Genomic DNA, 18,322 nt, shown 5'->3' with positions numbered 1-18,322 from the left:
AGTCTCTAGGTTTTTGACAGCATGTCTGAGGGTTGCTGTTATTTTAAACCAGCTGCGGATTAAACAGAGCATGAAGAGACATCAGCCCCCACCCATATCTCTTGTTCTGCTTCTGCAATGTTGGCAAAAATCCCAGCACAGTAATGTGCCTTCCTTCTCATCCTTGATCCAATTCCCCCAGCACACACCAGGCTTTTTCTGCTGGCTCTCTGAGCAGCCGTGTCCTGCACGCAGGACTCCCAGTGCATGGCACCTTCGGCGCTGTGCACCCACTGACTCAAGCCCCTGCCACCAGGAGCCCACTTAGGGCAGAGGGAAGGCAGCACCTCTTTCCCCAGATGTGCCTGCAGCAGCAGCGTTACCTCTCCTCTTCTGTGACGTTTGGAATGTTTTCATCCCTTCTGCAAATTCTACTTCTTTAAAAATAAACGAACTAAGTAAATCAACTCCCCAGCCTTTGAATACAGCTTTGGGATTTCATGTTTGTTGACTGCAGTCAGCTTAGCTCTGCATAACCCGACTCCAGACACAGATGGGAGTATAAGCTTGTAGCGTGGAATTACACTTTTTTTCCTCAGTGTTATTTACAAATAAAGCATAAAAAATTAAAGACAAAAGTAATTTTCAGCAGCTTGATTCTTATCTCCCATAAATTTGATGTTTAATTCCTAAGTTTCATGACCTCATTTACTTGCAGAGCCACTCCTGCTGCTTTCCTCCCAGTGTGGTGTAGGGCAATTATGAGTAGCTCTCTGGAACATATTTTCAGCAATTATGGTAATGTAGATGATTAGGAAACAAGTTCATAAAGTTTGGCAAAGACAGTGTTGGCATTCTCCTTTCTGATGCAGTGTGAAATGTTGCTTCTTACTACGGGAAAGTAATTGATTTTTGATTCCTGTTTCTCACACTAGCATTCATTTTAGCCATGAAATATGTTTGCTACCTGACACAAAGTAACAAAAAATTATAAAAGGAAACAAAGATATATAGGAACAGGATAAAGTTGTTTCTTTAATCACAAAGTTAGGTATTTGAAAAATACATATATATATATTGGGTGAGGGGATCCTTCTATTGATTTTCTAGATATTCTTGCTTAAGAGAAGTAGACCCTCATTATCCTTCTCATCACAAGATTATCCACAGAAATTAGAATAATGTAGGTGACAGCTCATTGGGAGCAATGGGTCAAAAGCAGAAGACTGGTGGGGATTGTAAACACACTCAAGTGACCTTGCAGCTGGGAATGCAAAAAGTCTGGAAAGCAGCAATGTAGAAAAAAAAGTATTCTTTGCCTTCCACTGTTTGTGTTCTGTGTGCCTCCAGAACATCTGTGTATATATAGCATGGTTGTTTGGTAACTTGGAAGCCCCTAAGGGTCAGGCTCAAGTTCCCTGCCTTGCTCCTGAGAAGGTCAAAGCACAGTGGAGATCACAGTGCAAGCCCTTGGCAGACTGCTGGGAACAGCAGGATGGGATTCTCCAGCATGAACTGGACTCAGTGGTGTCTGCATCCACGTGTGTCCCTCTGCCAAGACCTCTGGGTTTGTTTTCTTGGTTAGTACTGACACTTTTTTGGTTAATTCCCCAAGGAAACTAGGGGAATGCAACTGTGTAGGCATTTCCATGCCTCAGATTCCCTTCCCCCAGCCCTCCAGTAAGCATGTAAGTGGTTTGCCCATTTTAACTACATTCAGACAGGAGAGGGAAATTTCTTTTTACGGTGTGGCAACCTCCTAAGACAGAAGTAGTTCACAGCTTCAAGGTCCGTACATGTCCTGCAACCTCATGCACTCCCGTTTTATGCAAGCAAGAACAGAGGTCTGTGGCTCAGCCATATTTTCTTCTGCCAAATCAGTGATCACAGAGTTTATTGTTATTACTGCTTTTTATTTAGTAATAGGAATATTCATTCATTCCTGCTTTTCTGCCTTTTAAAACAGGTACTTTACACTCCAGGCTAACAAAAAACACCATTGAAAAGCACTAATGCACTTTATCCCATTGCCCTGAGGGTTGTTATTCCACAGCAACGCTTTCAGTGAGTCAGTAGTGCTCATTCTGTGTAGTTTTTTCTAGAATCCAGTCTGAGTAGTCAGCAACCTTGGTGTAGACTCCCGGCTGCCTGGGGCGAGCGCACCCTTCGCCCCAGCTGGTGATGCCCACCAGGTACCACACCTCCTCGTGCCTGCAAGACAGGGGCCCTCCCGAATCTCCCTGCGTCACAGGAGAAAAAGAGACAGCATGCAAGGAAGAGGCCTCATCAGTATTTCTGTCACAAAGAAAGCTTTGAATAAAATCAGCATCATTCAATGCTACCACCAGCATAACAGCCTAGATTTCAGTCGCTTTCACTGACAGATAATTAACAGAGGACTGAAGCAGGTGTTGTGATTGTTTAGTACATTGACTTCTAAACAGTCATTGCAAACAATTTCTTCTTCCCATGAAGGTTCAAAACTACTGGTTTATATTATTTTCTTTTTATTATCATTATTACCTTATCCACATACAGATTTAAAATTGTGTGTAGTATTGGCAATATTTTTACCATGTTTTTAGTATCTCAGCTCTCTACATGCCTTATCCTGTGTGAGTGACTCTGTCCCACTCAGGATAAAACATCTTCATGTTTTCTTTTTTTATTCCTTTCTGAACATAAGCTTCCTTAGAGAAGCTGTTATGAGTTGTTAGGACAACAATAAGTATGTTATTTTTTAAAACAGCATCTCCATGTTCTGTTACGGTGTATCAGAAAAAAAAAAAAACTTAACTGGCATAGAGGAAAAATTGCTTCCCAGCTCCAAGTTTTTTTTATTCCTAACTAATCATAGCAATAGTAACATTTCAGCATACAATTATTAAGTGTTAAATGTTTGCAGTGAAAACTGTATTTGGTAGAGATTTTAATATTAATAATCAGAATATTAATATTTAAACTGGTGAAAGTGCATGAGTTTACTCTTGAGCAGAGACTTTGGCTCATGGAACTCATGCTGTTGTGACATTTTCAACTCTAATTATGAACAGAGCAGTTTTCACAGTTTGTTTTTTAGCCTCCTATTCCCCATGCATTTTAGTAGCATTGCTAGCACCCTCCCTTCTGGCTTATACACAGTGGATGCTTGAGAATAAGATTTTATGTGCTGTATTTCCTACCAAGAAAAAAATTACCAAAAAAAAAAAAAAAAAAAAAAAAAAAAAAAAAAAAAAAACCACCACGTAGGAAATGTGCTCTTATTGGAGAAATGCTTCAAGGTACTATACTTATGCTCTTTGGATTTCTGATAGCTTGAAGGAACACTGTTTTATTCCCTAAATGGATATCTATATATCCACATTCAGAGTTTCCTATCCATGGAATCTATCCCTAAAATATTTCAATGTCTATGAGAAATATTTTCCATATACCTTGATTTTCAGTGCTTTTGACAGCCGAAAGTGACAAGTTAATCAAGAGCTCTATTGATAATCATATTTTTCAGATAACGAAAATAATTGTATTATTCATTTACGTATTTTAACATATGGTTGGCATATGTAACTATACACTACTGTTTGTCATTACCTTACAAGCATCCCTTCCTCCTTCATCATAGCCAGCACAGATCACTTTGTCACCTATCCTGTGCTTCCGGTACCTTGCCTGGCATTCCTCTTTTGACATGAAGGGAACAGGAGCCTTTTGAAGAATATCTTGTACCCGACCTATATGGAAGGCAATATGAGATAAGAAATGTTTGGTTCTAGAAAAATAAAGTTTACAATTCAACTCTAGAAATCCCCATACATTGATATTATGAAGTGGGAGGTCACTGCTTCTGGAGTGTTAATGGATGTTCATTACACTGATTTTCCTTCCTTTGCATTAGTGAACAATGGGAATTGTCTTCTAATTTAAATGTTTTTATGATGCCATCTTCTTTCTCATGACTGGAAAAGCTTCAAAACTCCCTTGTGACGTGCAATGAATCCTCATTTTGGAATGGCTCTCAGGACATTGACCCTTGGAGCATTGCTGTTAGCATTCCTCTGTGTTACTAACTGTTATTTCCTAGTAAAGTGCTGCAATAAGTTTGGAATCTCCCAGCTGCCAAATATATGCTGCTCTCTGTCCTAGAAGTTTTTAAGATGGAGAAATTTGCACATAGACTAAACAAGCGTATTTAAAACCAGCCTTTTCTCTAGTAATTAACAGAAAAAAAATTGTTGATAGAGTAACTGCCTAAATTTGTTAGATTTCACATTGAGCTATAACTTTCAGATAGGCACGTGTATAAAGGAAAAGGTTCTCTTTAAATAAATGCATATACATCTATGTAAACATATAAAAATGTAAGTAAATAAATAGATGTAAAAACACTGTTTGGTAATTAAGAGCTTCTTGGCCTACCTCCATACAAAACCAGAGGAGTTCAAATCTCATCTACTATCAAAACACAAGTCATTGGCATGATCTATAATCAATCTTCAGAATAAGAAAAGCAAAATACTTCAGTCTCCAATTTCTAAATTCATATGAATACAATCACATAAAAAATCACCATGGGTTATGTGCAGACTGTAATTCAAAACAGTTCAGTGGTAAATTTATTGCCTTTTTTCAGCTAGGAAAAAATAAAAAAGAGTGTGTAAAACCCAGATATGTACTGAACCAATTTATAAAATTAATTATTGTGTCAGAGCATGGAGCTATTTAATGATAATTTCATACATCTTTCATTTATGTTTTATGGTGTCTTAATAGAAATCAATTCTAATAAAGAATTATATTAAAGTCCTGTCTAGAAGGAATAGTGGTAGCTAAGTGGTAGCTCCTTTTTTTTAGAGAAGGGGAGGATTTTTTTGTCAAAACCATTGATTTTAAAAACACAAAAATCCACTGTTTGAAAGTACTTCTCTGTACCTTTTTCTTTTCTGTAACCCCATCCAACTACCCAACAGTCTGTATAAAATATGTTAGTGTCTTCTTTTGATGGCAGGCAGATAGGTAGTTGAAAATCTAAAGTAGAAGAGAAAATATTAGTTTGTCCAGCAGAGACAACTGCAACAGTAAGGTTTTATGGGCACCCACATGACTCCTGATGGCAGCCTCCACGTATGCATTGTCCCTTATATTATGTATTACTCCCAGCACTTAAATTAAAGTAATCCCTTTTCTTTTTGAAGTGAACAGAATAGATTCTCCTCAAACCCCAGTAACTGCATATTAAAGGAAGCCAGCCCAGGTGTTGTGCACTGGCATAGCAATGTCAGCCCTATGTCTTCCTGCACAGTCTCACAACTCCTCTGCAATATACTACATACCAGTAAAATTCATAGGCTCAGCAATTTTCATTAAAGCAATGTCATATCCAATATGTGCATATTTATACTGAGAGTGAACAATAATTTCTTCCACTTTGAAGAAGGGTGTATCCTCATTTATTTCTGATTGTCTCAAAATACCAGCATAAATACGCCAAATGGTGGGATTCTCTAGACTGAGGGAAAAAGACAAACAATCAGCCTGTGACTAAATAGTATAATGCAGTATTACAGTAAGAAAAAACTTGTATCTCATGAGACTGTCTAGGATTCTGTAGGTATTTGTTGTCTGCTTTAGAATTTCACCTTCTAGATTCAATAAAATAATTTAGCACCAGCAGTACAATGCTATGCTACAAAGTATGGAGTTCCACTTACATTAAGAAACTGAATGTCTACCTGAAAATTTCACCTTTTGGCTACATTAAAGCAGTTCATCTGTTTCTAGTTCTCATTGTTATTATCCTGAAAGGTAGACCTCAATTCATCTTGCACGCTGGGCTAAACTTTGAGGCTTATTTGTACGTTTGCACTTAGGGCTCACCTCGCCACACAGTGAGCCGCTGTGAGGATCCACTGGCTGCTGATGATGGAGCCCCCGCACAGGTGCCTCTGGCGAGACAGCTTGGCGTGCAAGCTGACCTGCCACGGCCACTCACCAGGGGAGGAGTCTGTGCCACCAACGATCCTAATGGTTCCTGCAGAATGCTGCATGCACACTGCAGAAGTAATTTAAAACTGAGCTTAAAGACAACTTCCATTCACCATTGAAAAATGAAGATGAGACAACTGCTGGTCACTGAATAGGCACCGCCTATAGCGAAGAAGGTGATAAATGATACATTTTTCATGGTTTATGGTCCTAAAGTCTATTAAAATCAAATTCACAGTGCTGCTCCAGTGCTTACTACGTGAAGACCTGACTGATTTCACTTTTCCAGAACACATTAACTTTACAAGATCACCCACTGGGACAGTGCAACCACTTCAAAAAAATATGGTTTGGCCTCCTACACTAAAATCAGGAAAGCACCATTTATTTTTCATAAAAAAAGTTTTCCTTACCAGTACTGGCTTTTTTTTTGCATAATCTTAGTGAGTATCCAGAGATACTTCCTGGTCCGTGTACTATTTTCACTGGAGATCCATTTGAGGACATTCTTAGGTGACACTCACACTTTCTGCCAATGAATTAATGCAAACATTTAGCTTGTATTTTTTTCACTGAACAACACATACACTAACTCGCTCACCACATGTCTGGAATGATTATTTCAGCAATCTTTGAACATTTCAAAAAATATATCTCACCCTTCTTCATTGCATGAACCTTGGAGGAGAGAATAGGAAAAAAACTGGCAGCGGATCATGTCTGTGCAAGCCTGCTGACAGGCTCTGTGTCCTTTAGTGTAAGTGACAGTAAGTTCATCGCCCAAAAAATCCATCTGCGTGTAAGTGCGAGAATTGCAGGCTGTAAGAATGATTGCATTCAAAGCATCAGAATGTTATTACTTAGCTTAATTCCAGATTAGTGGTTTTATTGTAATTTATTGTTTACCAGGAAAAGATCTTCTGCAATTTAGGAGACCAAATCCTGATACAGCATTTTCTTGTGATATGAGTTCCTCTGGAATTCCACTAGTTGACGTCTTCAGAAGGCAAAGATTTCTAAAATGAAATATTTTTCACAATAACTAAGTCTGTTCTCACATTCTAAAAATAATTGTTTAGGTACTGGTAAAAGAAGGTTCTTTCCTAAATACACTCTTTTGTCCCAAGTCTCAGTCTGTAGAAGTATTTCATATGAAAATGTATTCACTAAGTTCACTAGTTCACACTAAATTGAGGTAATCTTTGTAGTGCTGTGAAATGCCATACAATATACTACTAAAGGTGGTACAGTATTTATGTATATATAGAAGAGGTGACTTTAGATGAAGCATGCCATCTCAGCTTTGCTTCTCCCTAAATTCCTTTGAAACTTTATTCTTCTGATTTGTGTGGAATGTTGATTTTTAACTATTCTCACTACTAAGTATGAAAGAAGAAAGCCAAATGAAAATATTTTTAAAGCCATTAACTTAACTGAAAAATCTTTTCAAGTAAACAAGTTTGGCTCTTTTGATAATGCCATAAAATTCAGCTTTAAGTCTTTAAAACACTCTGGAGGCTCACTGTACTTTTGATATATCTGTTCTTTTCAGATCAAGACAAGATACCCAACCACAATACAAATATCACATCGGAAAACAGTTGAAATGCTTACAGAAAATTACAAATTTATGAACAAAACCCATAAAAAGCTGTGCTTTACTGAAAATAGCCTTCCAACATAAATTTACATAAGCAGAAGAAATAAGTACTTTAAAAAAAGACTCTGTGTTTTTAAAAAATAAATTGTAAATAATCTACATAGATAGTATCATTTAACTGTCATATTCACCTTTGAGATTCTATTTGCCATCTCCTGGTAAAAAATGTAAAGAACAAGCACTTTGGAAAATATGTACAAATAGTTTGGCAGACAGAAATATCAGGAGTGAAAAAACTTGTAACATTAATTCCTGAAAACACTTGATCTTCAAAAATGTCCATTTGACAATCTGTATAAAACAAGAACAAAATATTAAAATTCTAAAAACTTTAGCATATTATCAGAATATTGAGATTTACAGATTATTAATTTCTATCTTTATCCTCATTTTTCTTCTGTGATAGATAAGCTGGAAAGGTAATACAGCATTTTAACCAAAAACTATTTCTCAAGAATATTTTTGAATATGTTAAGTCATGGAGAGAACTACAGGGCTAAGGTTCATATAGAGGAAAGGAGAAATTACGTATGACAATAGAGATTTGCTAATCTAATAGGGAAAGATTTAAATTAATTTTCAATAGGCTTATCATATTTGTGAGAAGACTAGAAAAAAATAAGGTTCTTAACACTTCTTTTACTATTTGAAAAGTAGGCAGAGTAACTAGGAGTGCTGCCCTCTGACATGACCAAAATATCAAAACACAACAGAGGCTTGGCAGGATATTTCACACAACCAGGCAATGAATACAGAGGTTACAGGAAATACTAGCATGTTTAAAAAGAGATTAATGAGTATCCTTCTTCAAAGGTATACTTGAAGTCCCAGTTGGAATTCTAGTGCAAGAATTTAAAAAGAAAAACTGGAAGCATCAGCACGGAGGATGTTTCTTGAACATATCAAGCTGCAGAGATAATAAAAATAGTGAAATGATCCACAAGACGGGATTTGGTGGCAGCAGAGAACTTGAGCTGTTGAGGAAGTACAGCAGTCAAGTCAATACTGACCATTGTGTTATAGAAACATATTGGGAACATCTTACTTCAGAAAGGAAAACTACGAGGCGGAGCTTACTCTGAATCCTGTTAATTTGATGAGGTTTTCAAAAAACATAGGCAAGAAAGGACAACAATACTGGGCAGCAATTACATAAAAAGAACAGTAAAAAATATAATCAGAAATGTAGAAAATTAGAGTCAACTAACTCTCACAATTAGTAGTTAAGATTCTATGTTAAGTGGAAATAGCCTTCAGAAGAATAGACAGTTTCAAAGGAAATTATATTTAAAGCAGAAATGTAGATCTGAAATTTCAGGGAAGCTAACCCACAATCTCAAGGACCATGTTCAGTGATCATTTGCTCGATGTCCAGTGATCCCCAGGAAGATACTTTGCAAAGGGCAGAAAACAGACAATTTGCAATGCATGCGTAGTAGTGTGTGTGCATAAGAATAAAGTCAGAGAGGCAAAGGCAGAAAATGAAAGGCCTCAGAGAAAGGAATAAACTAAATAAATTCAGAAGAAAACCTCAAATAAATATTGAAATAAACCCATGTCAGATGTTGACAAAACAACAATGCAGAAGACATTACTGAGGTTTTACGACTACATTCCACAAATCTCTGTCTGGACAGGTACAGATGATCAGTCTGAGATTAGGACAGGTGACCTCCTTAGATGACTTCTTGATGCTGTAGTGCTGTCTAGGCTTCTAAGATCACACAATTTATTTCTTCTCTCTCTTGCCTGCTCTTGCCTCTTTCACAAGACACAGAAAGTAGGGAAAGACAGGCAGGAACAAGATTGATTTTCACATGATGTCATGGTTTTATCCCAGCCGACAACCAAGCCCCGTGCAGTCACTCACTCACTCCCCCACCAGAAAGATCAGGGAGACAATGAGAAGGGTAAAAGCCAGGTAACTAGTGGTTTCAGGTAAAGACTGTTTTTAGGAAAAGTCCATGTTGGGCACCAAAAAGGACTTTGGTGGGTCGACCTTGTCTGGATGCCAGCTGCCCAGCAACTTACTCTATCATCCCCCTTTCCCAGCTGGACAGGTGAGCAAAAATGAGACGGAAAATGACACATAGGTTGAAATAAGGCAGTTTACTAAAGGAAAAGCAAAAGTTTGCACACGCACAAGCAAAGAGAACAAACCCAATTCTTTTATTTTCTACTTCCCATCAGCAAGTGATACCCAACCACTTCCTGGGAAGCCCTTCCTGGGAAGCAGGGCTTCAGCACGCATAGTGGTTACTCCAGAAGGCAAACACTGCAAATAATAAATGCCTGCCTTTCCTCCTCGTTTCCTTAGATTTTATTGCTGAGCTGAAATCGTATGACATAGAATATCCCCATGGTTAATTTGGGTCAGCTGACCTAAGTGTATTCACTCACAGGACCTTATCCACCCCCAGACTATTGATGAGAGGAATGCTGGGGAGAGAGTCCTGATGCTGTGCCAGCACTGCCCAGCAGTAAACCCAAGCACTGATTTTAGAAAGCAATATATTGATACACATCGCTATGAAATGTGATTCATACAGGAAAACTAGATTATCTGTGAGATAAAATAAGGCTAGATCAAAGCAGAATAACATCATCATCATTAAGAAGGAAAAATATCACACAGTAAGACAAAGGAGATAGAATCAAAAAGAAACAGAAAAAAAGTGAAAGACATTTCAATTGAGAATAAGGAGGTTTGATACACACTGTTTGATTTTAGACTCTTGAGAATTTTGTCTGAGTAATGATTGTAGGAACAAGCACAGACATTTTGCTTTCATCACAAATCACCCACAAAATGCATCATGTATCCTTTCCTATTAGCCAGCTGTATTAGAAAGCTGCAGATCTTCAATAAAAATTTTCAAGTGCATACACCGTATACAAACAGAATGTAGAAAGCTTTCTATTTCTCCTGATCTTTGAATATGATGGGCTTTTATCTTTCATTTTTGTATCCATGATACAAAGATAACATACAATTTCATCAAGCTAATATTATGACAATTCTTTAGCTCTCTAAAGAAGGGAACTGTTTCTGTAAGACAAATGATAACATGAAAAAATTAAAAAGATATGAACCTCCTCTGTCCCTGAGTGTACTAAGTATATTTTAGGAATAATATTATTTTAGAACTATTCTACATAATGAAACATTTTTACATGTCAGTGACAGATTGCATTTCAGGATACATGACCCTTAAAATTAATCAGAATCAGAGATTTTAAATAATTACCTAATTCAGAAAGCTGGCATGGCTTTAGAGAGAATCCAGACACAACCTCATCAAGCACCTTTATGTTGATTGGAGTTCCTACACTGGTATGTTTCAACAAGCATTTTTTACTGAATGACAAAGAGTAAAGAAAGTGGTAAGAAAAAGGGTCTTCTTCCTTGGACTAAACCATCCTTCTGAACCCACAATTCCTACCACTGTTCATGGTCTGGCCATGGGCCAGAACAATCTCCAGCCTCCAGAACAGAATTCAAATGATGAACAGAGCTAGCTGAACAGTGTTTAACTTCCAAAATTGAGCAGATTAAGAGCTCAAAAATAGGACTCATTAAAATGAAATAATTTCTCTGGATATTCTGATGATGTTATTTTCAGAACAATAAGCAGAGTAAGATTGAACAGAGGAAAAATGCAACACAGCTATCAATATAATTTGCATTTCAGTATTTTCAGAGGATTTTAGGTTTTTTGCAAGGCTGTAATAATCAAGTTTGTCTTCCTTACCAATTGGCAAATGAAAGCCAATTTACTATTGATATTTTCCTACCTGCAAGTGTGAACAAACATTGCAAGGAGGAATAAATTGAATGTTCTAGAGTAAATTCTTGCACCTTAGAGTGCTCTGAGATTTAATCTACTTAGGCACAGGGCTGTCCAGGGGAATGAATCCAACCTGTATTTACCAAAAGCTTTCATTGTGAAATGTTTCAGAAGCATATGTAAAAAAATGACAACGGTTGTCATTGGTACATCGTTTTTGACACTCTTGATAGCTGTCAGCCACAGTAATATCAAAAATATTCCCTTCCATATCCAGGCCTACATGGACATCTGGGCTGCAAGCTGTGAAGAAAGAGAGACCAAGTTCTGAAAATGTACTTCTATTCTTTTCCCCATCCCTTGTCCCAAATTGCCCAAAAGATAGCAGATTGTACGACACAGGCCCCATAATCCAGATGCCACATCCCACGCTCACTTCAGTTACATCATATTTTATACATAGATCTAGTGCCAAATCAGAAATGTAGGTTTAGTGTAGTACCTCGTGGCAAGGGGAAAAACTGGCACACTTTAACAGTGCCTCTGCCTACATGAGAGAGGGGCACTGTGTCTGACTGAGACCAGGATGACATTCACCAAAGCAAGAACTCAGAATCAATATTAAAATATATTTTCCTAGTTCCAAATTCATAGAGGAGGTTAAATGGCATATTCTGTCCTCATAAGCAACAGGCATTTCCCACTTGAGTCAGAATATTACATTTACACTCCACAGAGGGAGGACTACAACTGTGGGGTTTGAAATGAAGGTCATTTCACAGAACAAAGGTCAGCCAATGATTGGAGGCATTTTTAAACATGTATGCATAGATTTTCATTTAGTCTGATTCTAGAGCAATTCAGTGAGAATAATTAGTCTAAATAGCATAAAGAATAATATCCCACTGAAATCTCTTTCTTTTCCAAAATACTCAGAAATATAAACATGAAGTGTTATTGGCAGGAAAGAGCTTTTAAGGGGCCTGACTGCTCTGAAGGGCAAGTGGCAAGCAAAAGAATGCACAGCTTACTGATAATAGCTACAGTGGAGAACTTGCATAAAAACCCACTTAGTCCTGGCATCTTCAGATGCTATACCAATACAACTAAAGAACTAGCCTGTCATCTGTAAGACACTATTTATCCTCAAAGTCAGGAAATTAATAACTATATTCTTCCTTATTCCATTTTTCTAAAGTACCATGCTGTGCTTAAAGTTGATCTCCTTTTAATGACATCATTATGAGAGTGCTAATTTAAAACATACATAAAGTAACACATTTAATAGGCTTTTAATATGCCTGGTGACAACTTGCAAGTATGGCATGCTGACATGAGGTCTTCATGTAAAGCACATATACCCTAAAAGATGCAGCTGCTAAAAAAATTATTACACAGAATCACAAAAGTATTAGCATCACTTTGTGACAATGCACTTTTTCTTTGCTGAGCATCTGCACCTCACAGTTATAAAACAGGGTCACACATGCCATATGAGTGAGCCACTTTCTGGACTGGAATTGTAGGAGTAAATTAATCTTTAGAACTGGAGTCAGCAGTTAAAGCATGGCTGCCATCTGCCTCTAGCAAATGAAACTGTGACTGCAGGAGCATGATTTCCCTGTTACCTCATCTGGGGAGCCTGGGTGGTGGATAGGTGGGCCTGAAGAGTAAAACCAGTGGAGTTTTTGTCACCTGTGTTTGAAAGTGGTCTGGCAAGAACACACAAATCACTGCTTGGCTGCCTTCCTGATTCTATTCCTCTTCCCAAAATGCTAATTTTTTAACAGCTGCTATACAATGCAGAGCATAAAATACATGCATGTGAATAACCATATCTTACCACTAATTTGGTTACACTGTTTTAAGGAATGTCCAGAGATAGCTCCTTCCATATCCACTTTCGGCAGCATTTCTGTATCACTGTCTTTTAAATAGCAGGAGAACCTGTGTTTTAAAATGCAGCAATTCACAGCTTTGGCAGTACAACACAGATTTTCATTACTGTTTCTGAGGTGAAATGCAGTCTGTCCAATATCCCTCAACATGAAAATTTTGACCAGTGTAATTGGAAGAAAAATAGGGTCAAGCCTAACACACTTTGTTGGCAGTTGTGGCAGATGAGAATATTTTGTGTTTGTGGTCGCTCCAAGAGGTCTCAATAAAATGAGAAGCAGAGCCCAGGGCTGGGAGGACAGAAAAACAATGGGCATAGAGAGAAGACAACCTCATTCTCTCAGGCTACAGAAATTCTTAATTGTGAGAAAAATATACTAAACAGACAGGATGGGGAACGGTAGAGGGGATCATTGGAGATGTGAAATAATTCACTTTGGCTCTCAACAAAAAATATGTGGCCTAGAGGAGGAAGTGCAGAGTCAGTTCTCTTTCCTTGAAAGGGCAGGTGTGTGAGTGTGAAAAATTGGGCATTGTCAAATTTAACCTTTTGAATTCAAGTAATTATTCTTAGATCACCAGTCTTAAAGATACTTGACATGGTTTTCCATGGCAGCTCTGCCCCTTTCCCTGCATGTGTGTGTTCTGTCAAAATGTTGCCAGCTTTCTAAATTATCACAGGAGACCAGCAAGTACATGAACATTCTACCTTTTTGCAGGATCTTTAGTCCATGTCGCTGGCAAGTAGGTGAAGAGCAGACAGGTAGGATGGTAAGTACACACTGTTTGGCAGTAATTGGCATTCGGTGTAAAAACCGTAGTGAGATCTCCTCCTTGGAAGAATGTATTTTCATAGATCTGAGTCACACAATCTGACACAGAATAACAAAATTGTCAATTATTAGAGAAAGCAACACTCAGTTCACCAGGAGAGGGTGAAGCCACTTCTCCTCTTCATCAATGACATGCTTTTAAACCAGGCTTTTTTCAAGAAAAGTGAGTAAGGTGGGTGAGTAGTACAGTTCCTCTGTGAGTCTCATCTTTACACTCCAGCAGAAATAATACTGTTTAGGGTGTCTCCCTCTGTTCCCTGCCTCATACCCAATGCTGGAAGAGGGCAGCTTGAGCCTAGGTAGAAAACCAAGAAGCTGAACGGGCCACAGGGCAGATCTGCATGGCAGAGTGGGGAGGTACCTTCCCAGGGCAAATCTCAGGAGCAGCAGAAGCCTCTCCTGAGAGAGACCAACACAGAACATCATTATGAGGAAAACCAGGAAGAGGAAGTGCAGACATCAAAAGGAGTTAGAGAGTTTTATGTAAAGACAGTTCTATTTTTTAGGAATCCTCTGAAGTCAGAGTCACAGGTGGTGCCACTGTGCACAGCCTCAATAGCTCCCAGGATTTCATAGACCTTCAGCTCTCTCAAACTCTACCCAGAACCCCCCAAAACTTCTTCACAATGAAGAAAATACTGTTACAGGAATATTGTCTCAGGAACAGTTTAGAATAAAAATGAGCTGTACTACTACCTTGCATCTGCAGGACTTCCTAACTCTGAATGACATACTGAACTCTGTAATGGCAACCACTCACGCTGCAGAGCTCTGCAACAAAGGCACCCAAGCAGCAACCTCCTCACATCTTTCAAAATGAAGGCACTTGTAAGATCACAGAATCAGAGTATGCTGAGTTGGAAGGGATCCACAAGGACCATTGAGACCCTCCCCTGGCCCTGCACAGGACCATCCCCAGGTGTTACACCATATGCCCAAGAATGTTTTTCAAACACTTTTCAAATTCTGCCAGGTTTGGTGCTGAGACCACTTTCCTGGGGAGCCTGTTCCAGTGCCCAATAACCCTGTGGGTGAAGAACATTTTTCTAATATCCCACCTAAGCCTCGCCTGACACAACATCAGCCCAGTCCCTCTGGTCCTGTCAGACTTGAGACTCTTGGTGGTCTTGAATATCCACTGTAGTGGAGAAGCAGGGTAGTTTGTCCGAGGGCTCTAAGATCTCTGTATTAAAACCCACAAGAGAGCTGTCCTTGTACAGCACACTGCTATCTTTTTGAATTTGCCCTCCAAAAGGAGTAGCAAACCAATAAAATGACAATTTTTATTCCTACATCTACCAAAGTGCTTTTTCTTGGATAAAAGTTAAAGAGAAAAGAATGTGCTTTTGCAGACTGCATTGAAACCAGCTAAAAACATTTTATCTAGTGGCTTAATCCTTTAGAGTGATCACGCTGTATCATGTGATATTTAAAATGAAAACAAAAGGTAATATCATACTGGATTTGACAGTTTTAAAAGACTAAGATTGGATTTTATTTGTTAATATGATTATAAACTATGCTTTAGCAATTCAGCATTTCCTGCACACAGGTATAATATGTATTTTATTTTTTTAAAGAATAAATAAGGATTATTAGACACATGTGCTAGATGTGCTAATATCTTTCAAAGGTTAAGTCCTTATTAGTAAAAAATTAGACTTCATAAATATCTAAGTTCTCTGGTATGTATATACTTTCAAGCTCTTTCTCTAAAAAATTATATTTATTATTTTCATTAGCATTTCTTTATCCAACTTTGTCATTAACAGAAAAACATTTTCAATCCTTAGAATACATCAAGTGAATTCTAAAGCTAAAAGAAAAGAATACTTTAATTATTTACTGTATCATATATTTTGAATCATATTCATCCTCTTCTAGCATAAATAAACACAAAAGAAATTATTTATGCTGTAAAACTATGCACCATGTAAAACTGCACCAGCTCTGAACACTTTCATTTAATTAAAATGTTTTCTAGGCTTCAGAAATTTTCCACAATTTTATTTTTGCAGAGACTTTAAGCCAAGTAAAATATTTTCTTAAATAATACTTAATTTACCTACTAGATTTGCTAAAAAAGCTGGTACCTAATTGCTCTCTGAGAAAACAGCTAATACATTACTGAACTTATAACTGTGTTAGGCCTTAGTTATAATTTATCAGGAAAGGGAATTTCAGAGAAGAGCAATGCAGTTTTTTGTAGTTTAACTTTTGCTACTGGAACAAAGTAAATCATTAACCCATAAAGAAAGACACACATTGCTCTGCCTCCTAAAGGCAAAGCCCCAAAAGGCCTCCTTCCCCAGCTGCTGCTTAGGCTGCTGACCTTGCCACTGGGCACAAAACACGGACCATCACACCAATTCCACAGTCACATGCCATGATCCCATGTGTGCTGGGGGAGGTGACAGCACAGGGGGTGGCGGGACAGTGTCAGTAAAGCCCCACTAGAAAGTTCTGTGTCAGACAATAGGGTTATGCCAGTTACCCAAACAGAACTAAACTCAATCCAGCAGAATAAACAGCTCTCTCATGAGCAGACTGCAGTTACTTATCTTCTCCCCTCCTACAAGAGCTTCTCTACGCTGTTTGTAAATCTCAGTAATTATATATTAACTTACCACTGGAAACAGAAGCAAGTAAGAAAATGAAACAAAAAGTCCGATAAATCCAATTCATCCTAAAAACCACAAAATCATTCTTTAGGATACGTTCAATAAAGGGTGTCTAATTAGTTTTATAAAGCACTGCTAAGCCTAACACTGATTTACACTTGTACTGTTTCACCATTAATTCAAAATTACATTGAAAATTACAAGCTGTGACATGCTGTTTTGGCATACCTTTTAACAGCAGAATATTCATTCTTGCTTAGACTGGGAACAATATTCCACTCAAATGACATTACTAATACTGACTCTCCAGATAGTTCAGTTTACTGCTATTAAGGTAGCAAACTAATGACTCACATTCACTGCTTCATGTGCTATAAGAATTCTAAACTTTATTTCACATGCAACAACTTAACCTGTGAAATAAGTTAACCACAAAACACAAGCCATAAAAACTCCAACTTGCACTGCCTTGCTGCTATGAAAACTTTTCACTGAATACCAGTGCATTATTGCAATAATGATTACATACCTGAACACATAATAAGTCTGGATGCATGGGCCAGGTTTGCACTCTGCTAAAAAAAAAAAAAAAAAAAAAAAAAAAAAAGGCAACCCTTTGTGTTAAATATTACTACCTGCAATGCTAACTCATCTTTAATGTTTACTTTGAATGGGTACTCTTTTTGTCAATACTGCTACTGACCTTGGGACACATTTTCAGAACATCTATCATCCACACTGCACTGGAATTGATCCTGTACAACCACACATGTGCAACATAGTCTCTCTTTTCTCCCTTATAAAATGATGATAATATTTTAAACTCCCAGAAAAATTTTCACCTCTATATCAAATTACAGAATTTTCATTGTCCCTGGATGCAATCACAAAACCTACCTGTATCTGAATATTTACAAGGTAAGCTGAAGTAACCATTTCTGGTGTTGCTCAACATACATTAGTATTCAATTAAATAATTATTTTGCCTCTCTGTGTGTGCGCATTCACTTGGTGTCACAAACGGGTTAAAACTTTAGTCCAAGAACTTCGTTTCTTCACTTTTCATTTCTTGTCTGGGATTTTCTATTCAGATATTGGGCAGTTATTCCAGTTTGTTGCTGTTTTAATAAAAACACAAGCAAAAATCAAGAAAACAAAGGGAAAAAAAATTTCCAATTATAAACTTTTGGAAAAATAAGATATACCATTCAAAAAAGCAGAAAACCAGAGCAGATTGACCATAAATTTTACCAAGAACATGTGTGTCATTCATGCAACATTTGGTCATACCCATGTTCATCTGAAGTTTCTGGAAGATTTCATTTTTATAATCCATTGCCTGTATTTTAGAATTTTGTCTGAGGAAGAAGCATCTTCTGCTGATGGCTGTTTGTTTCAGAAGCAAACTAGTGAGGAAAAAAAAAAAAAAAGAAAGAAAAAATATTTCCCTAAAGCAGCAGTTCTCAAATTTAGGTATCAGTCTTTTTAAAACCAAACATCATTTTAATTACATCTGTAAGGGCATCAGTTGGATTTGAAGGCGGAGCTCAGAAATAAGGCAGA

The 18,322-nt window shown here is 37.6% G+C and overlaps 1 protein-coding gene across 1 annotated transcript; it reads right to left on the bottom strand.

Moving 5' to 3' along the window:
* Positions 1 to 2,048: 2,048 nt before the first annotated feature.
* Positions 2,049 to 17,049, bottom strand: LOC121348392 (coagulation factor XI-like). Its single transcript, XM_041427814.1, has 15 exons — positions 16,988 to 17,049; positions 16,766 to 16,824; positions 14,015 to 14,177; positions 13,253 to 13,356; positions 11,553 to 11,712; positions 10,870 to 10,979; positions 7,753 to 7,912; positions 6,868 to 6,977; positions 6,621 to 6,780; positions 6,375 to 6,490; positions 5,854 to 6,028; positions 5,310 to 5,485; positions 4,909 to 5,004; positions 3,571 to 3,710; positions 2,049 to 2,219 (listed from the first exon to the last, which is right to left on the bottom strand). The coding sequence occupies exons 1-15, from the start codon at positions 17,047 to 17,049 to the stop codon at positions 2,049 to 2,051; spliced, it is 1,962 nt and encodes a 653-aa protein (XP_041283748.1).
* Between the last annotated feature and the right edge of the window lie 1,273 nt (positions 17,050 to 18,322).

This window comes from Onychostruthus taczanowskii, unplaced genomic scaffold (genome assembly GCF_017590055.1).
Source record: "Onychostruthus taczanowskii isolate IOZ18803 unplaced genomic scaffold, ASM1759005v1 scaffold12, whole genome shotgun sequence".
Classification (NCBI taxonomy): Eukaryota; Metazoa; Chordata; class Aves; order Passeriformes; family Passeridae; genus Onychostruthus; species Onychostruthus taczanowskii.
Note: the sequence above shows the minus strand (reverse complement) of the source record. Positions and strands in the feature narration are given on the sequence as shown.

Coding starts and splice junctions, on each gene's coding strand:
- LOC121348392 (XM_041427814.1), bottom strand. CDS start 17,049: ATGTCATTTGAGTGGAATATTGTTCCCAGTCTAAGCAAGAATGAATAT. Junction 14,178..16,765: donor ACTTGCTTCTGTTTCCAGTG/GTAAGTTAATAT, acceptor ATTCTGTGTCAG/ATTGTGTGACTCAGATCTAT. Junction 6,491..6,620: donor GGTTCATGCAATGAAGAAGG/GTGAGATATATT, acceptor ATTCATTGGCAG/AAAGTGTGAGTGTCACCTAA.